At 45.9% G+C, this 21,523-nt stretch overlaps 1 protein-coding gene across 3 annotated transcripts; it reads right to left on the bottom strand.

The window, feature by feature from the left end:
* Positions 1–305: 305 nt before the first annotated feature.
* On the bottom strand, positions 306–21,271 carry fstl1b (follistatin-like 1b). Of its 3 annotated transcripts, none has more exons than XM_030111797.1 (11): positions 21,129–21,271; positions 20,939–20,995; positions 8,032–8,133; positions 7,764–7,893; positions 6,158–6,190; positions 5,520–5,650; positions 4,749–4,867; positions 4,325–4,437; positions 3,198–3,308; positions 3,004–3,098; positions 306–1,674 (listed from the first exon to the last, which is right to left on the bottom strand). In XM_030111797.1, exons 2-11 carry the CDS (start codon positions 20,993–20,995, stop codon positions 1,633–1,635), a joined length of 933 nt encoding a protein of 310 aa, XP_029967657.1. In that variant the 5' UTR covers positions 21,129–21,271; the 3' UTR covers positions 306–1,632. The 3 variants fall into 3 exon arrangements, with proteins under 3 accessions (XP_029967657.1, XP_029967658.1, XP_029967656.1); XM_030111798.1 differs by having other exon boundaries at positions 20,939–20,997; positions 21,123–21,270; XM_030111796.1 differs by having other exon boundaries at positions 20,939–21,007; positions 21,163–21,247.
* Between the last annotated feature and the right edge of the window lie 252 nt (positions 21,272–21,523).

Below are 21,523 nucleotides of genomic sequence, written 5' to 3'. Positions count from 1 at the left end.
ATTCACTACCCTATCTTCAAGGTTTTAGTTAACTACTACAACTGACTACAAACTCTTTTTGTAAAGAGACTTCAGACGGCTTCATTTCCTACTGAGCACATTAATATGATTCTGAACATGTCCCATTTATAATTCAACATTCGTCTCTTCAAGAGCAGTGTAAAACAGAATTGTGAACAGCTCAAGTGGAGCAAAAGAAGAAGAGTATTTTAGGAAAATCAATGATAATTTACATTTGTTTCATTTTTTTTTAAAAATGTATTCTTATTAATTATCACAGACACAAAGAAGATGACACATCAGTATAGTGGTGTATGGGCTTTATTTTCATACATACGTACATTTCCTTACAGTCTCTGCACTCTTTAAGTATTTAGGTGGAGTATAAAGTTTTAGCATGATCTTCGTAATGTAACTTTCACACAGACATTTATCAGGGATGGAGTCACGAAACATTACAATACTGCTAAACTTTAGCAAAGTGCGCTCGTTCTCATCACGCGACGCGGCGGGAACAGCCCACGTGCAGGCAAAGGAGAGAGACGCCTCTATAGCTTGCAGGTTTAAGGCACTGAGTTTTATCCCAATTTAGATAAAAAATAACACATTTAACAAAAACCAGCTACACTCAGCATTTGTATTCTATTAGCAACATTCACACCGACACACACACACACACACACACAGACGCACACACGCTTTACTTGCACCCGGTTATTGATGCGTCTAAGCTACTTCAGCGGACAGTGAGGCTCGTCCTTCTGTTAGAGTGATTCTGAAAGCACAGGTATAGTGTTGTTGCTGGGTCCAGAGTAATGTTTTACCCGGAGAAGTTTGTACATCGTTCAAACACTTCAACAAGACTTTGGTTTTTAATTTCCGCCACGCTATGCGGTCAGATCAGGTCTCGCACCGGTGGGACGTCAAACCAAAAAAAAAGCACCAGAGAGACTTGCCTGAAAATAACATGGGAGCAAAAAAGAATTTCAACTCAAGCCAATAACACACTGTACACAGACATAAAATAATTACTTAGCAGTACAATACAAATAAAGTTCAGCCTTGTGATGATCTAAAACCTAATGAAGCTCAAGAGAAAGAAAGAGAAGTGCAATGGTCAAGTATTGGCCAACTGTGGCAGTACTAAATGACAGGAAACCTATGAGCAGGAGTAGTTTTACTCTTTCATCCCAACTTCTGCTTCAACCGTCTGCAACCGAGGGCGGATGAAGGAACACGCAGCACCAGGTGTCAAGCAGTCAGCTCTCTCAATACGTCAAAGCGCCAAACCTCCAAACAGTAACAACCCAACTTGTTTATTTTTTTTTTTCTCCCATACTTGTAAAAATATAAGAATTGTAGTAAAAATAGCCCCGGTGCTAGTGTGGAGGCAAAGTAATACAATCAAACATGACAGTACTGAGCACAAGGGAATCCAAATATATGCATTGGTTGCCCCTGAAATCTAAACAAACATCAACACAAACGCCGAAACACTGTAAAAATGTAGAATAATTAACATACTGGAGAAACATGAAAAAGTCAGTTTGATGACACACACACAGCCAAAAAGGCAAATCAAGTATGGAGGAAGGGTGACGGCATGCATCCTCTCCTTCTCTGCGTCCCTCTTCAGGCCTCCTTCGTGCTGCTCTTCATCTTCTCAACTGTCTCCTGGATTTGGAAAGAAAAACAGTTTAAGGAAACAGGCGGCGCAGCGAATCGCTGAACATACTGCATAAATATTTACAAGGGTACATCTGCATCTCCTCACTCTATTATGACGATATTCATATCAATTGATTTTTCTTCCCCTTGTTGGTATGGAAATTGTGTTATTAAGATGAACTCAATGTTCGCCCACGAGCCGCAAGAGGACGGTTTATTTGCATCCCGCTGTTCTTCGGGGGAAAGATGACATGACCTTGCTCACTCAGGCAAAGCCTTCATCTCGATCCCCAGAGCATCGCGCTGGCGCTCACACCCATAGGCAAACACACACGCTGCAAACACTTTTCACTCACAAGGCCACTGAGGACAAGCACGAGCAGGTGAGACTCAAGAAAGTTTGTCATCGTTACATCCTTCGAATACATTAAGAATGGAAAACAATAAGTTTTTTTTTTTTTCATGCCGAGCTGCCCAGAAGCAGGTTCAACGTTTATTGATTTGGTTAAGTTATAAAACTTTATCTAATCTTTATGAGCATTGTCACAAGAAAAGACTTGACATTACAAACTATGGCTTATGTGACGTTGAGCCTGCTTGTGTCTTTTAAAGGCGGTGAATTGATCGTTACCACCTGGTCTGTTACCTGCTGTGAACTGGAAAATGTTCCCACTCCAGTTCCCATCTGCATAACGGCAGAATCGTTTCAAGAACAACCGTATGCTCCTTTTATTTGAACAACGTCCCGATAACTCCTCTCCCGACTTCGCCTAATTCGCCCATGATCAGTCATCGGTGATCAGCTTTGAGGAGAAATTTTGGAGCAGGAGATGATTAAGCCTCTTTCCAGGGCATCCTGCCCTTTTCAAAATCCATAAGACAATGAAAACGCCGGCAATCATTCGGCTTTTCTAATCTGCCACCTGGCCTCTAATTTATAGTCATAACATTGTTTTATTGATCTAATAAAGAAAATGATTTTTCATTTCAGGGCTTTTGATTTACCGAGTCGGGTTTTATGACGGGAGTAATAAAGCTGCTGCGTTAGGCGGGTACACAGTCACTCCGCAATTTACACCGACCCATTCCTCTGTGAACCGTGTTACGCCGGCAGCGTCCTTTCAAACGCTCCTTGTTCAAAAGTACACGGCAGGTAGTAAAAGTTGTCTTAAAAGAGAACAACGGGGACAGGAGAATAAGACCTGTACGCCGCAATTAAACTTTGACACCTTTCTGATTGTATCCAGGCGGATGATAACGTTTTCATGTTTCAAAAGGTCTTCAAAGCTGGATCCCAGATGAAAAGTGTCTGTTTGCTGTCAGACGGATTCCAACCTGGTGCTTGTTGAGCTCGGCCACGCGCAGGTTCCACTCCTCCTCGGTCATCTCGGCTCCGGCGTCCGCCGACTCATCGGCTGTCGCCTGTTTGTCTGCACACAGAAAGAATGCACGGCGGTCAGAGGACGCGTTTTGAGAAATCGGCTATAAAAGATGAAGGATGGAGACATCCCTCGAGGACTCGGCCTCACCGGTGCAGGTCATGGCGGTGCACACCCAGTTGCCGCACGCGCACACGCAGCGGTTGCACTCCACCTGGGTCTCGGCTCCATCCTCGTAGGTCTCATCCTCCAGGGCGCATTCTGCAGAGCACACACAACCGGCCAATCAGTCCTTCGCCGCAGATAACGGAGTGCGGGGGACCGATAAGGGGAACGGCGCAACGCTGATTCCCGTGACCGAGGCTTGTCAGCGATCCAAACGCCACATCGTTCATCCAGCAGTTTATTGGCCACGCTGCACGCCTTCGGCTACTTTTAGCTGAATCATGTAAGAGTCAGCAAAGTCCTCCAACGCCCACGCAGAGCAGGAAGTTTGGAAAATTATCTGTAGAAAAAAAAAAAAAAAAGACTTGGCCAAAACGTGTCAAGTGAGCATTATTGTTTCAACTCATCAAGACACGAAAAACGAGTCTCTTTGAAGCTGGATGTGACTTACTGTCATGAATTTTAACATCTGTGGCACATAAAAAGGCCACTTTTATCTTATCTTATCTTATCTGAAATGGCTTTATGGAGCCTGGATATGGTTTATCTGAAACATCTCATGTGCAGTTCTCTCCTCAGAGCTGTGTGACTCCATTCTCATTATTCTAATGAAGAAATGCTTCATGACTCTTATTTTGTCCTGTATTTTGTGAATGTTTGTGGTAAAGTTAACTGCACGATCCTCACAGACATTGTTTGTGTACTACATAAACTTTAACAACACAATCCTTGTAATTTAAATAGCATTCAGATCTTCAAGGTTTGAATATTAATAGGCTTAAACTGAGTTGAATTAAAACATAAACTCCACATCGGCGAGCCGATCTGAGTGGTCAGGCTCCAGGGTTCAGAGCTCCGCTCTGTTTGGTGCCGCTACGCTTCTGTTCCTTGTGAACTTTACCCCAGATACTTTGGCACCAGTTGTCCGGCTCGGCTGAAGTGACTCCAGGAAAACTTTGGCTACGTCTTCTTTGGAAAAAAAAAAAAAAGAGGGAAACGCGCTCCAGCACTGTCACATCAGCACCGCCGAGCGTCTGTCAGTCTGTGCACTAATATGAACTATGTTACTGCTCCATGATCTGAAAATACACAGAGTGGTGCTTTGATCTCACTCTTCTCTGGAGGGTTGAAGCCGGGCTTCAGGCAGTTGAGGAACTCGTCAAAGCTCAGCTTCCAGTCGGCGTTCTCGTCAGAGAGCTCGATCAGGGCATCGACGCACAAACTCCTGGGACGCACAAACACACACGCAAATGTAGAACAGACAAAGTCAGCCGCACGCAAACAGGCGGTGTGCGGAAATGGCAATTAGCCGGGGGAACACAGCTGTTTGTGCCAGCGCCGAGTCCCACGGGAGGCCTCCAGTAATGATTGCTCTGGTGGAGATAAGGTTCAGCAACACGCTGTGGGAACTTAAGATAGGATTCTATGTATACAAGCATGACCGCTGAAGAAATGTACGGAAAGAGGGAGAAAAAAATAAAAAGAGACTGGTTTACACTGGCTTCACTCAAACACTCAACCCAGGAAAACACTGACCTGAGCAGCTTGTTGCTCTCCTGGTCTGCGTAGGACTCCAGCTCCACCACCGAGTCGTTGTGCTGGATGAACTTCAGCAGCTCTGCCGAGTCCAGCTGAGAGTCGCCGCTGTCATACGTCTGTGGAAACACACACACGCACACACACACACCAACATAGTTATAATTCAAGTGAAAAAGCACCAAACAATAAGATTTTTAAAGATTCTGTCTAATATGTTTCAACCACAGTCAATAATTCATTTGCACTGGCAGCATAACACAACATGAAAAGAATGAGTTTTGATGAAAAGTTATTATTTCTGATGCATGATTTGAGATGAAATTCTATTCATGACTCAGAATAACTCCACATTTGAGAAGTGGGTTGTTTGCAGAGCGTACAGCTTCTGTTAACCAAGGAAATACTGCAGCTCGCTGTCAGATATCCATCATTTATGCAATTATCTGAAGAGTTTGTGAAAGGCTGAAGCGCAGAAAGGATTTATAAAATCGGCTTTTCACATGTGCCGTATATTTCCAGGATGGGAACACGGAGTTGTTTTTGCAAGAAGCGTTTGCTCCCCTGCTTTAATGCCATTGACGGCGCGCTGTGAGAGATCCTCATTAAGCTGAACTCCAGCCATCAGCTGACACGCTCCAGAGGTCTGTCACATGAATAATTAGACACAGGCTGAAGCAGCGCCAAAGGATCGATGCAGTCGGAGGGGGCCCTGAATAAACTGGGTTATTCGGCGTGGAGCGACGACGAGCGGCGAGGGTCCGCTCCCACCTTGAAGTACTTGAGGAGGATGTCGGAGAAGTTGGAGCCCTTCACGAACCAGCCGTCCGGGACGATCTCGGTCTGCAGCCACTGGATCACGCGGCTCCGCAGCTCGTTGCGGTCGGCGGCGTAGCACACCACTGCACGGTGGGAATATTCACAAAGGTCAGCCGCATACATAATTTAACAGTCCCCATCTATCAGGGAAAACTCATTTACAAATGCTACACGACCTTTGTGTATACATTTCTTTATCTCTGGTTTCATAACCTATTCTCCATCGGACCATAACCGAGTTAGGACATTATGCAACATAGAGCTGGAATGAGGGTTCGTTTCATTTTAAATTGTAACATGAATATTTAAACACAGACACTGCTGCACGGTGCATACAAATAAACGAAATATACTGTTTACGAATAAGTCAAATTCATAGAAACCACATGGACGCTGGCAACAATTAGTAGCAATTAGAATAAGAGCTGTAACAACACTGGAATATTTCTAGCAGATTTAATCAAGAATCAAATGTAGGGGGGAAAAAAAGTCAAAATCGAACAAAAGCATATGTTGATGTTGTTTTTTTTTAATATTTCACATTGTAAACATGATTACATACAAACAGGTGTAGACGAGCGCTGACTCACCGGGGCTGGCAGCAGCCTGCTCCGTCTTCTTCTCTAAAGGCCATTAAAAAACAAAATAAATAAATAAATAAAAAGACAGATGAGTAACACAACACGTGAGGCAAAAGATCAATTTAATGGCCTGATTCAGATTAATGCAGATAAACTTGTCTGTCACAGACGAGTTGGCCAAAGGTCTGGAAGGAGGACAGCGCAACATAATGACTTTCCCCGACAGCCGCTCCTGTCACTGATAAATGTTCAGGCTGACAGCGACAGAGAGAGAGAGAGAGAGAGAGAGAGAGAGAGAGAGAGAGAGAGAGAGAGAGGGAGAGAGGGACAGAGAGAGAGAGATAGAGATAGAGAGAGACAGAAGAAGTAAAAGTTCAGTCCAGATAAGATGTTGATATTAGATTGTGGTGAAGATGAGTCAAGGCCAGGGGCGTGGGCGTCGCCACTGATGGCTCACAGAGCCACTCCGGCACACAATGAACTCACACACCTCGGATTATCAGCGCCTCCATCATGCGTTAGTTCAGAGATCACACGCTAATCAGCTAAATAAACCTCTGCGTAGTAGTGTCATCATCTGCTGGCAACGCCGACGCAGCACGGCTGATATCAAACAATAGAACAGCACAACGTCAGCGTTTGGCACGAAGCTGTACTTCTGACAAATAACCAGGAAGTTAAGGATGTGATCGAATCTGTTCCAGTATTGAAGTCTAGTGTCTGAAGCCGTCGCCATACACGACACGACACCTGGACTACAAACATCTCCCGGTAGATAAAGGAGGCTCAGCAGAGACTGTACTTCCTCCAGAAGCTGAAACAAACTCTCCTCCCTCCCTGATTCATCCCTGCTAATCAGCCAGCGAGGACTTTTTGATGCACTGTTGCTTCTCCGGCGGTACAGAGGAGGGACCTGCGGCGAAGGCTGCACAAGATACGGTATATACTGACCGACTGCGAGAGAAGGCCAGCTGTGTTTTAGAGCAGAGCTCCCAACCTTATCATGAGGGACAGAACTTAAAAGACCTCAGCCACTCTAATCTTCACCCTGACCCCCCTGCTGCTGTCTGGAAAGAGATACGGACTCTTAATAACCTAATAGTGCTGCTTAACATTTTTACAAGGTAATCTATTCTATTCTACCCTATTCTATCTGACTGTTTGTTCTATTGAGCTCAGAGATATTATGTCGGATTACAGAGAGAGTTTTTATGAAACTTATTTCTCACAAAAATAACAAAAACAATAATAAAACTGAATGACAACTTCCATCCTGCCTTCAACTCAACACTGGCCCCTCTGAGGCATTAGAAAAAACTATATTCCCTTTATTTCCTCAATCTGTAACATTGGTTTACTCATAACTCACAATAAACCTTTAATCTGGTTTTATGACCACAGCAGTCTTTGGTTTGTGGTGAAAAAAAAAAGTGAGTCTCGATTTCAGTGCAGTCAGATGTTTAAACTGAACACAGAGAATTCAGAGGTGTTTTGATACATCTACTCACATTCTTTCATCTTTCGAATACAACAGTAGATAAAATGCTTTCATGAATAAATCTAGAATGATTGTGTTATTTGAGCGGCGGGCCAGCGTCGCTGCTGCTGCTCGTACCGTGGCAGTGTCCATCGTGAGCCACCTGGATCTTCAAGCCGGTCAGGCAGGCATCTCTGTGGAGCTCGCAGTGGTTCCTGTAGGTTTTGCCATTGCTGCCACACACTGACCTCTTGTGGGGCTTGCAGCTCTGGAAAACCAAGACAAGAAGAGGGGAAGAGGAGCAAGAGTAAAACATGAGCTGAAAACCAAGTCAAACTTTAAAGTCCATTTTCTATTCTCTTAAACATGACGCCATTTGCTGGGAAGCGCAGAGAGCTCTCCTTACCTCTATGCACAGACAGCTGGGCTCCCCCTTCTCGGTGACGGCGCACTCTCTGCCGGCCCCGCAGAACACATTGGCACACACTTTGCTCTTGCTCTGCGGCTCCTGAGAGACGAGAAAACACAGCGTCGGCTGCAGATCTGCTGGTTTCACACACAGGGCGGCGCTGTTGCACCGACAACGCGATCCATTAGAGTTACTGAAAATATGTTGGAAGCAACTCTATTAAGCATGAAGTGGTAGAAAAAAAACACACAAATGTTTTAGTCTGAGGTGACATATAAAGAGAAAAATGCTGTGCTCCAGATTAAACTACACGACAAAGTGAAAGCCGAGCTGTTTCCCTGCTGCGTTTGAAGAAAGACATCATCAACATAATGTCTGCTTTTAGTGTTTGCATATTTACTGATTACACGGCGGCCATATCAATGAAAGGCAGAGTTGCACCGAGAAGCCACTCTGATTCAAACAGGACAATTATGCAGATGAAAACACAACTATCATTTTCAAAGAACGCAAACAAGGCTGAGAACCGAGTAGTTAAACAGAGTGAGCCTTCATTCCACTCAGAAAGTGCCAGCCTGGAGAAAGCCTCCTTTGTTTAATGCAGATGTCTCATGGGATTCTGGCACTTTCTTTTTCTATTAGATTTTAACCTCCTGCTTGTTTTTAATTCACCCTTCTTTCTTTCTTTTTTTTTCTTTGTTTCTTCGTCTTTTGTTCTTCCATTTCAGAACGCTGCCAGTCGTCTCAAACAAATGAGTTCACCCGAGTTACAGACCAGCCAATCACGAGACGCCAAGCGGAGCTCCGAGAGCTGCTTTACGACCCCCATTACCTCCTCCTCTCTCTGTTTGTGTGTGTGTGTGTGCGTGCGTGTGTGTACGGGGTGTTTCCACATCTGGAGTCTGAGCTGTGTTTTCCTTTGGGCTCATTCCCATGCTCTGTAACAATCTTTTCTCCTCCCTGCTCGTTGTAGACGCCCTCCCTCCTCCCCGAGTCCCGGTTTCCTGTCGGGCCGAGACAGAAAGTTGGCCTTCAGTGTGCGACTGCACGAGGACCGACTTCCAAGTTTCTGCGTGAGCGCAGGACTCTGGTATGTAGGTTAAAACCGGGGCGGACTGTTGGCAGGGAACTTTCATAAGCTCTAATGATGAAATGTAGCAAGCGGGATGGATCCTGGAGCTCCGGGGGGAGGAATCACATGAGAGCATCACGCTGTAGTTACTCTAACTCAAAACGAGTGAGAGCAGAGGAATTGTGGGCTTTCACTTCATTCCTATGCAACGCGCTGAAGGCACTCCAAAGTTGGGGTCATGGAAAAAATCTTCAAAGCGAGCCCGGTGGCCGTCGGCGCGTCGGACAATTCAGTCCGTTGGACACGGATGAGCTGGAGGCCTGCTGAAACCTGTAGAAACCTCCAACAGGAACATGAATAATGGATGCCGGTGCCTGAGACGAGCTGGGCGCGAGCGTGGAGCGGCGTCCGCCCGTCGCTCTGCCGGCGCAAAACCGGCAGACGATCGCTGACATTTAACTAATGAACACGGAGGCTGCGAGGTCTTCTTTTCACAGCCGATTCCAGTGGATTGTTGCCATGGAGAAGCGCACACACACGGCCTGCCGTTGTGGTCAGATCACGACGGTGTCAATCGAGCGAGGCAAAGTCCCGTAATGAGATCGCCGCTCGGAGTTTATAAAGTATCTCTCTTGACTTTATGCCACCGCAGAAAACAACGGACAAAAACAACTGTGATCTCACCTCCACCAAACAATGGGCGGTCGCTATGCGCGGTGATAAATCACGGCAGGATGTGGCCCGGGGCCGTCGCTGCTATGATTCACAGATAGGAGCAGGTGTGGGCTGATAGCGCTCTCAGGCGCTCTGCTGTTACAGGCTGATGCACTTATTTAGAATATGGATGAAAACAAGCAAAACTGACCCAAAGATTTGCTTTAAACAATCCCACTGAGTTATTTTTTTGAGTTAGACTAGATGCTGTTAGATGCCACAGTGCGAATCAAGACGAACTCGCGCCTTCTCCACATTAAAACATGCTGAATCTATATAAATGAGCAGATTCGGAGAAAACACTCACGAAGAGCTGAGAGCCGTTTCAGGATGTCATCTGGAAGAGCAGAAACCGAGTCTAACCCCAAATCACGAGCTGTTTTTCTTGCTCCAGCACCCCGTAACTATAAACTGGATGAAGGAATATCAATACCTGTATTGCAGGCAGTAATTTACGAACTTCATACAGCATCGCAAAGTAAATAACAAAATACTCAGGAAGTACAACTGCCCATTGATTGACTGACAGAATCGCGACGGCTGCTTACAGAGTCGTCTCCATGCATGAACAAGCAGAGGTCTCCAGGCGCTATACATGACGTGGGTGTAATATTAATGTTCTCTTTCAACTCCGGAAAAAGAAGAAGAAAAAAAAATCAATGGATCGTCACTTCTTGCATCGAGCAAGAATACTTAATCTGCCAGATAGAAATGTTGTACACGAAAAGCAATATCTAGAGTGTGTGTAAACACGCTCATTTACCTAATCACCCGCAAAAAGAAAGTCATTTAAAAATGTAGAAACTCAGCAAATGCACAGCAAACACCCCCACAGTGAGCGTCCCAGTTAAAAGACATAAATCTTTCAGTGACAACAAACGGTGGCTTCTCCCCATTTAAAGCTAATGACAGCAGCCAGCGCTGAATCATAAGCAAATAAAGCCAGTCCCTCGTATCAAACAGCTGCCTCCAGCCCGTCGCCGATTGCATAAAGACACATTTCACAGCTCGCGCTTCTAAACTCTTGACCTTTTCTTCCAGTTTTTGTTTTTTTTTTTTCCCCTCATTGCAGGATTTTTTCGAGGGAACGGAATCGTTTGAATGTTTTAAGAAGATTAGTTGTTAAGTGATTTTTTTTTTTTTACTTCGTGCGTCATTTTCATCTTCCCTCTTTTTTCAAGTTAAGTGTGCTTCAACTCCACCACTTGTACAGTTCTCTCTCAGTCTTTGTCAAGGCTGTCCGGGCCACTGTGCTCTTTTGCAGCGTCGAGTTCCAGTGAATCCAGAGCAGCCTTGGAGAGCTGGAAGCCAAAGGTGTTAAATAAAGGCGTCGTGAGAGGAAGGATAATGGGAGGAAGCCGTGAAGAGCGTCTGAACGTTAAGAGACAGGTGAAGCTACAAACGATAAAGCTTGGCTATGCTCTGGAGTGGATTTCTCCCCTGTTACATGCTGAATGGCTCCACGCCGAGGCTCACTTCAGCTAGAGGGTCATGTATTCTTGCTTCACAAAAGAACAATATTCTTTTATTTTCAATTGTCATGAGGACAAACGCACCAAAAGAAACAGAATCAGCCAACAGTAACACATAAAAAAAACATCTATCTGCACACATACACTGTATATATGTAAAAACGCTGCAGTGAGGAGCATGGGCCGTGCATACGTGCATGTTTGCATGCATTTTTTTGCATAATAACGTTCTTTGTGTGCACGTATGCATACATACTAGAGAGACGTTCCCACCGATCAAGCAATCAATGCTTATCTCCTGTGGATGTCACTTTACAGGAGTCATGAATCCATCCCTACCGTGCACACTGCGCCCCTTCAGCATAGAAAACATCGATTTACTGACAGTAAACACACTGTGAGTGCGCTTATAGTGGTGTACACCATAATGGGGACGCCTTTAAGGAATGAGTGCTTTTAATGGTCATGTGGCTTTGGAAATCGTCATGATTATTTTTCATTTGGTCCATCATGCTGCTCTTATGGCGATCCGGCACCACAAAGCTGGCTCTTTATTCCAGGCCGCTGTGCTGGAGAGCCGTTGATTCAGAGCTCTGTTCTGCGTGGAGGCTGGACTTCCCACCGCCGGAGAATGTCACTGCATTGTAAAAAGGTGAAAGGCAGTTCCGCTGGAGTTGCAGCAACATGTCTGTGACACATTTTGATCTTTAAGTGAATGTTAAAAAGCTAAATAGAGTTGGATTGACTGCAGAGGTGTCGAATTTATCAAATGTCTCTACATGTTTCTATTCAGCCGGTAACTGTTTAGAAAAAAAAAAAAAAAAATCTCATAAAAATGTAAAACTCATCCACACAGTCTTACTTTCAACTATTAATTGGACTAATTTCCGATGCTTTGTTCTGCTTGAGAGCAATTTTCTATTTTCCACAGAGATGTTTGGTAAATGCATGATAACTTTATCATTTCTATAACGACACGGAAATTATTTCACATCATTTAGCTTTCCATTTTCTGCTGTGGTGTGAAGCAGCCCTCTCACATTCCTGCAAAAATAACTCTGATCTGATCCTGGGCATTGGGGGCCTTTTAGTGTGGAGTTTGCATGTTTTCCCTATGCATGAGGGGGTTTTCCTCCAACAGTCCGTTTGCCCCCTGATGAGCACATTTCCAGATATCCAATCTATCTGGTATTTTCAGGGAAGAGAACAATAAAAAGCTTCACATTGTTTTTGCATTTTCATTAAAAGGCAAGAAATGTCTAGTGAATCATTCACAACTAAATTAAGGGAAAGGAAAACATTCTAATTTGATTGGGAAACTTTGAGGAGACGTCGGGGAGCTGTAATTGTAATTTTTAGGAGAAACGATGACGCACGGAGTCATTACTGCTCCCAGCTGTGGCCTGATGGCATCAGTCTGTCTCAGCTCACATACTTTGAAGGCGTGTAATCAGAACAACACAAATCTAATGCTCAACCCGGTGTATGTGTCCATACTGTTCAACCTTTAGAAGGGAATGTGATGACATTTTAAAGACGTGTGACCAATGAAAAGCATCCTGGTGTCATGCACATGTAAAGGAGATGGATATATGGATATATGGATATATAGATATATGGATATATGGGCATTAATTAGAACTGTGTGGGCATCTGAGTCTCGTCAGCACAGCCTGATTTCTGTTTGGTGTGTTTTGGGTGGATTTTCAGCAGCTTTGCTGTCGGCTTTGCTGTAGCTTAATACTTTATCAAAGGGCATAAAAGAAAAGCGCCCGTGTGTGTGTGTGTGTGTGTGTGTGGGTGGGTGTAAGAAAGGTTTATTGTTATATACTTCACTGACAATATTACGACAGTGCATCTCCGCTGTGGCCGGGTTTTTCAAATGAATATGATGCCAAAAAAATATAGCATGTGAGGTAAGAAGTATATCATGGAGACAAGTCAGAAATTGAGTATTTCCATCAGTAACAAATAGGTCTTATGGGGGGGGAAGGGGGGGGGGTTCGAATGGCGGCAGCATTTTGCACGTAATAAGATTATTGTGAGCAACGGTTTTGGTTTGTTGGCAACAAAAAGTAGAATTCTTCTGCAACCTCGAAGCTTTCAATCTGATATATATAACCTGCAGCCGCTCCGCTGAAGCTCATGTCGTCATTTTAATTTGTCTCCAGGGCTGCATGGTTGTGTGGTGCTTTGTACTCTTGCCTCATAGTTTGAAGGTCTGCAGTTTGAGTCCAGGTTGTGTTCCAGGGTCTTTCGTGTGCATGTTCTGCTTGTGTTCATTAGTGTGTGTGTCAGTGTGTGTGTGTGTGTGTGTGTGTGTGTGTGTTCTCCAGGTCTTTTATATTCCTCCCACAGTGTAAAAAACATGCACTTGAGATTAATTGGTGACTCTAAAATAGCTCGTGGGTGTGTGTGACGGTGTTCCTGTGTGTTTGCCCGGTGATGGACTGGCGGCCTGTCCGGCTCTACCCTGCCTTCACCTACAGTTATCTGTAATTGGCTCCAGCTCGCCGCATTCCTGAGCCGGTATAGAAAATGGACAGAGGGATGTTCAAAAAAACAGAATAAATCTGGATCACTCTGATGGCACGCACATGAAAAAGACAAGAAAAACAAAGTAAAGGATGTTTAAATTGGATTTTGCTTCAGGAAGTCAAAGTTTTTGTTTACATTCAGACCAAATCGGGAGAGTGTTTGCCTCCTGTTTGCACTTTTTCAGCTATTCCATGGTCCTGGCTGTAGCTTTATATCCAGTGTACAGAGAGCAGTATTCATTTTTACACTTTTCGAGTGTGCATATATTCCGACACAGAGACACTGATGGTGATGGACGAGACACACGAGAAAGCAAATTTGGCCTCAGAATGCAACCTACCATTTTACTATTATGTTCTTCATGAAAATGGGCTGAACTGATGGAAGCAAAACAAGAGAGGAAGACAGCGGATAAAGACAAGAGGCAGAATCCAGAGAATGGAAGGTGGGGAGGTGTTGGGGGGGGGGGCTGCATTCCTGAGCCCAGCCGGGGTTCAGGACAGTTCGTCTTGAGCCAAAAACCTCTTCAGTATCTGGGTCATGGAGGTGCCTCTGCTCTCCGCCTCTCTAGCATTTCCTCTTTTTTTCCTTTTTTTTTTCTCCCCATGGAGTGTCTCCAGCTCGAGTTTGTCCAACAGTCGTCAGCTTCACGAGATGTGGGCTCACGCGCCAAGAGCAAAAAGGACAGGGAGGGCTCAAGCTGCTTTCTGCAGGCCTCAGACGCCTCCTCCTCTCTGGGTCTGTGTAACCGGGCCTCACCGGAGCAGAAGTGGAGCGTAGCCAAAGAAGAATATGAACCTCTCATCCTCCACGCACTGTCAGCTAACTGGGATCCAGATTCCCTCTTTAAGGAATTTATGCAAGCTTGTGGCTAAATCCATCACACATGGGAGAAACATCACAGACTATCACCGCCTCGAGTTTCGACTCATTACAGAAAGCTGCAGCATTTGCCCTCAATAATTTTAATCCGCTGTTTCTCAGACTCTCGGCATCCATTCGGCCGTATCTTCATTCATATCAAATCAGCTGGTGTTTAATTTCTTCTCCACATGACAGCCTCTTGTGATCCGGCGTACTGTAAAGCCGCCGTTCAGAAACAGGCGTCCGGCTCCCTCAAAGACCGTCGCTCCTTCCTCTGAACGCCAGCGTCTGTGTTTAATGGAGTAGCTGACAGCTGAGTGGCAGTGGATGTAGTGGAAAAAGAAGGATTTGTCCTTGGAATAATGAGGCCAAAGCTAAGCTAATTTGAGTCTGCTCTAAAGACAGAGGGGCTTTGTCGGAGCTTTGCGGGTGGTCCCAAACACTCATTAGAGGCCAGGTCCGAGATAAAACCCGAGGAAACAAAAGGCACTGTGGGTAACGGAGAGTTTACAGGAATCTGCCTGTTATTCTTCTCCCTGCTTCTTATTCAGTGTGAAAGGAATGCACCAACGGACGGGATGATGTCACCTCGGTCTGCGGCCGAACCCCAGCAGCAACAGGAACGAGAACATGAGGACAAGAAGACGAGGAAGAGAAGGACGGCAGAAAGATGGGGCAGGTGGAGGAAGGGAAGGGGGGAGAAGGAGAAAGACGTCACAGAAACACATCTGCTAGCAGTTAAAACGTCACCAGAGGACATAAAACGCCGTGAAAGCAGCACCACCCCCCCTCGGCCCCGTCTCCTCCGCTCGCCCTGTCGTCACACCGCGGGGACAGCCGTGTCCCACGTCTTTCGCCACCTGTCTTTTGTCCCCCATTCCTCTGTGCCATCCTCCTCTGTATTCCTCCCCTCTCCTCCTCCTCCTCCGCCAGATAACCTTGGTGTTTTTCCTCTAATCCTTTGTAACTTTCTCCCTCTCTCTCTGCCCACTTCATGTCACCTCTCTCTCCCCCTCTGACCCACTCCCGCTCTGCTCTGGGCATTCTTCCACCGCCGCTGATGGAAAGTTGAGTGTGAGAGGGAGGGAGGGCCCGGGCTGTGCCCTCCTCCCCGCTCCCTCCATGAGGCCGGCGTCGGGGCTAATGGCCGGAACGTGTTTGTACAAGGAAAAAGTCAATTTACAGACTGTGTTTACCGTGTGAAATGTGCAGGACTACAGATGTAAACCTTTATCATCCTTTATATGAAGCTACAGTAACCACTTCAATAAATAAACTATTGAAAAAGAAGTGTATATATGGAGTGTACTTTGCTGCTTTACAGTCTATATGATCAGATCAGTCACACACACACAGCTTTACTGACAGCAGCCATGTGAAGTTTTCACACATAACTGGGACAAGGTGAGATGTGGCATCGAACCGGTAACCCCAGGACTAGACGGTCCTCTGCCCCCTGTGTAAATGTATCTTCTCTTTCTTCTTATTCATGCCGTCAAAATCAAAGCGAGCTCCATTATTTATCCTCCGACTAATTAAAACTTGGAATAAAACGCTACCAGCTTTCAGACGGACCTTGGATTAAGTCAAGATATGTAAGAACAAAACTTTCAAAGAGGGGTATGGAGCCTTTTCAGCCTTATGTTCTCACTGCCTGATTAATAAGAGAAGGAGACTTTCCAGCACAATGGATTTCACTCATTTAGAGTCGCTTCAGGACACTTTTAAACATGGTTCCACGAACACAAGGCGGACCTCTGAACTCTTCTCCACCAAACATGACAGCTGCAGAACGACCTGCGTTCAGGCCGGTGTCATTACAGCCGGGGTGAGCGCGGCGGACATGAGGCGGGACACTTTTCTCAGAGACCATTAAAATCATCTGGTCTGCCGAGGGAGAGAAATACATTCCAAGAAAAATTATTCTCATTTGGTTTTTCATTCAAATCTTCTGGAAAGAGGTTTGTTGCTCTTTACTGAAGCATTCCAGCTCTTCTGAACCTTTACGTTGGAGCATTATGTACTCTGGGTCACTGTATGGCTTTAACGCCTTCAACCTTCACCTCAAACTCACTCTTGGACTCTGGGTAACTCATTTCTCACTGGAATTCATTACTTTTCCTCTGATTTCATCATTCCTTTGATACCTTCAGTGTCTTTGATACAGGTAGCAATGAATGTAGCTTCACTGGTTTTTTCCAGTAGTTTTTAATCGTTCAATATAAATATGAGAGCAGAAAGTTTGTGAAATGTATATGTATTTGTGATTTGCTTTGACATTCTAACAGCCGACGATAACTATTCCTTATATGAAAACACCCTGTATTAAACCAAAATGTACCATTTTGCATTAGACAAACCATATGTGGGGGGAGAGTTTTAGTTCCAATGTGAGACAGCTGAGATTTGCTGTCTTTACATGCCTGGTTATTTACTTATAATATATAATAAATAGAATACAGGGCGCTGTGAGAGTGGCTGAAGGAGGGCATGGGAAGAGGACCACGCCACACAGCGAACTGACCTCTTTTCACCGAGCAAACGGCATCACATGCAGGACCTGATCGCAGAGGTCAAAGGACACAAGCCAGTTCAGCCTCACTGCAATATTGGCTGGAACATTAAAAAGTGGGTTTAAGTGCTCAAAAGAAAAGAAAAAAAAACTTGTACTTCGCTGCTTCTGGTGGAATCGCTGAATGAACAGCCTTTACACTAAAACACATGTTAAAATTTTAGTCTGTATTGGTGAGCGATTTCAATATATCTTTGTTACCCTGCGAGCAGACACTGTGTGTGTGTGTGTGTGTGTGTGTGTGTGTGTGTGTGTGTGTGTGTGTGTGTGTGTGTGTGTGTGTGTCTGTGTGCGTGCGCATTTATACGTGCCTTTGAGTGCAGAGTGCCGGTAATGATAAGACACCAGTACAGCTGGTAAGCTAAATGAGGACTCCTTTAAAGCCAAGCCAAGAGTGAAAAGAAAACACTGCAGGGACATGAAACGCAGCAAACCCCCACTTCTTCTCCTTCTTCTCCCCCACCCCCCCCAACCCCCACCCCCTCACCACACAGCCAAGCCTTACCTCACCACCGATCTCCTCTGCTGTAATTGCACGGCGGTGTCTTCATCTCCTCCCTGCTTTACATCACTCCATCTCGACGCCCTCCACCATCCCTGCTCCGGGATCCACGGCTGCGAGCTGAGCTCCAGTAATTAGAGCAGTCTGAATCAGACGGAGGACACGGCGTCCCCTCGTGCTCCCTCCACCTGGGCAGATATTTTTAGCCCACCTTGACTGAGAAAGAACAAGCGCCGACACGGCGACATGGCGGCGTGCCTGAGAGGCCGTGACTCAACGCGAGCCCGCTACACATCCAGGGCCACATTAACAGGGAACAGATCTGCTGCTTCTCTACATCCTGGTTCTTTTTTTGTGTTTTTAATCCCATCAACTGCTGGGCTGGAGGAGAGGAGAGCTGGTGTTTGCGTGGCTGCCTTGTTGGGCGTACTTCACCCTGACATCTGTGTTTTGTCACAACGCAGCCCGCTGATAACTCCATTAACCACTGTGTCATTCCACCCCGGCTCTGCGGATGATGCAGGATAATACAATAACATCAGCGAGCCATAAAAAACGGAGAAAATAAACACTTCTCGCTCGCTCTCGCTCGCTCTCTGTTTATATGCTGGTGTGTGCACACAGGTCCCCCAAGGCTACAAACTCTCATGACTTTCACTGTGTCTGCAGCCGACCTCTTTTGCATATCAAGCTCCCGGTGTGTTTGACTAAAACATCAACATTTTATTCACAAGATGCATATCTCTTTTCCAGCTTAGCTTTCACACACACACACATACACACACACACACACAAACACACGATTTTCCCTGAGCCTCGACCTCGGCCACCCCGCCACACTACATTTTTGAGCAGCTTATCTTCAAACACGGCAATTTCTCACTCCGGAAAGCACACAAGCCTTTTCCTTCATAACAAATCAGGACTTAGTGTCCAGGTTTTAATAGCCTGCCCTCATGACAGCAAACACAAACATCCGTCCACACACAGCGAATCACAATTTCACCCATCCTCCCAACTCTAATTTAACACACAAGCCATGATGGAGACGTAACCCAAGCGTTTTCCCCCAACTTGTTGACAACCTTCACATGCCAGCTCCAGTCCGTCCCACAGCCAGTCGACAGCACGTATATTATCAAGGTAATTACCTCTGGAGACTGAGCGCCTCTCCACCGTCTCCCCATTTATTATTGTTCTCTTGCTGCTGGGTCGGCTCAGCAGAGCGCAGTGTGTCGTACCTCGCAGATCACGGCCGCAGATTCGATAAAGACGCACACAATGGCACATTTAGCAGCCGGCGGGCAGAGAGGGAAACGGCAGAGGAAGGTCAGCGGGGAGGGCCGGAGATGCCGGCGCAGCGGCGACGCTGACAGCCGTCTGCGTTACGCCGTAAAGAAAGACCCAGAGGCAGACGACCGGCTGAGTCCGTGTCTCACATTCGCAGTTTCTAATTGAATAACGGAGGCTCTGATTAGAGCGGAGTTATTCGTTATTCCCCTCTTTGTTTTTTTCACTCTGCAATTGTGGAGTTGGTGGACAGCAGCGTCAGCGCCGGGCCAGGTGTGCAACAGCTGTGTGTCTTCACAATAACGTCATCAATGTACATCTGGGATGTGTGTGTGTGTGTGTGTGTGTGTGTGTGTGTGTGTGTGTGTGTGTGTGTACCCATTTCTCAGAGGCACATTTTGAGGTTTCATGGATCACTTTCAACAGGTTTTTTGAGCACATTGTTTCAGCTTCCACGTATTTCTGATAACGATCAGGCCTCATGAAGTTGGAAAAGTGAGGCTGGTTTTTTTGCACAAACGCAGGAAACTGGTGAATAAATGCTAACTTTATGGTAAATTATGGGATGGATCGAGGGAGCTGTGAGGCGACTCGCCGACTATTTTCATGCTTCGGAGACCCTTGTTATTGTGATTTTTCATTACTGATTGACCAACTAGTCTAGTTTAAACTGCACTAACTAGCTGCTGCTGGTTCATTTCCACCATGAAGACATTAGAGATGTTTCCTCTCCACTGACTCTGAAAGACTCAATAATGAAGATGAAGACATAACATGTCCAGCTCATTGTTTCGGCCAGAAAAGCCGCTGTTTTTGAGCCTGTTTTTGGTCTGGAAGGAGCTAGAAGGAGGGCGGCAGGGGTGGATTAGAGGACTGCAGTGTCACCTCTCATCAGGACGCTTCCTGGTTTCAAACTGTTGGCCCACTCAGTGAAGCCTGCACGCTGTGTGGTCAGTCACTTCCTCTCACAATCCAAAAACAAGCTTATTAGGTAGGCGGACAAGTAGCCGGATGAGGACAGAGGAGGAATTCAGACATAATTACATTAAGAAAACGGAAAAATATGACGCAGGTGAATGTCCATCTGTTCATCATCATGTCATAATTATCTGAAATGATCTTAATGTGCCATCAGGCCACATGACCTCCCAGCACATTGCCTCTGCGTTTACTGGAAGGCTGGTCTCATCGCATCACCACACACCAGCTCCGTCTGACTGGCCACCCAAACACCGTGCGAGTGTGTGAGTGAGTGAGTGTGTGTGTCATTAGAGCAGCTGCCACTTGCCAGAGCGTTTCGCTCCACAACATCCTACAATATTGATGAAGAAGGGCCATCAAGCCCGGCGGAGAGCGAACCCTGCAGCTCGGCCGGCATGTCTCTTCTGCCACAGCTGTCTGTCACCGCCGTCCTCCCTTTGGCTGAGCTGGGAACTTCACAACTCCACAACAACACTGGGAGGAATGTGTGTGTGTGTGTGTGTGTGTGTGTGTGTGTGTGTGTGTGTGTGTGTGTGTGTGTGTGTGTGTGTGTGTGTGTGTGTGTGTGTGTGTGGTCCAGCAAGATGGCAGCAAATGTGAATGTGTGTTTTGTTTGAGTTAACAGGCAAACAAGCATCACTTTTACTGTGCTTCAAGAATGGAAAACCAAGGATTCTTCTGGTGTAACTGTCTCAGTAATGAAGCCAGCAGTAGTGCCAGAGCTCTTCCAGGATCTGTACTTTTCTATTTTTCCTTTATGGTTAGGGATAACAGGATGATTTAGACCTTTGTGAACAAACGTGCTGGTGCGTTATTCCTCTTTAAAGTGTATTAAAACACATTTGATGCCAGTGGAAACCATTTTTCACACATATCTGAAGTTATGAGGCGGAACTTACCTGCGCTCGGCAGAGAGCCGCGGCCAGCAGCAGGATCGCGGCGACACTTCGCAACATCTGGACGGGCAGAGAAAGAGAGAAAGTCCGGTTCAGAAGGGGGAGAAGGGACAAACACAACGCGTCCGTTCCTCCTTCGCACCGAACCAGAAAACTTGTGTGGAGGAAATAAAGCCGCTCTGCTGCGTTTTACCTTTTTTTTTTTCCCCCGAAAGCGGCTCTGAACCCTGCTCGGAAGGACGTCCGGACGGAGTGGAGGAGAAATAAAGATCCGCGATGTCAAGAAATATGAGAAGAGCGGAGGAATTCCTGCCAGCCCGTCAGTCTCTCCTCCTCCTCTCCTCCTCCTCTTCTCTCCACTGCGGCCAATGAAAACGTCCACAGTCCTCCGAGGACGTCTCCGGAGGAGTAGCGGAGCAGCGGAGGGGGAGGAACCACGGGAAGTCGAATAAACGGCTTTTACGCTCGGTACATCTGGGAAAAGGCTCGTTCAGTGGAGAACACCGCGGTAATCACTCACGATCTCACATTAATGAACAATCCTGTGTTCTAAATAAAAAAAGAAAGACATCAAATTGCTGTTTTTTC

The sequence above is a fragment of the Salarias fasciatus genome, chromosome 16 (genome assembly GCF_902148845.1).
Source record: "Salarias fasciatus chromosome 16, fSalaFa1.1, whole genome shotgun sequence".
NCBI classification, from domain to species: Eukaryota; Metazoa; Chordata; class Actinopteri; order Blenniiformes; family Blenniidae; genus Salarias; species Salarias fasciatus.
This window is presented reverse-complemented; position numbering and strand designations above follow the sequence as displayed.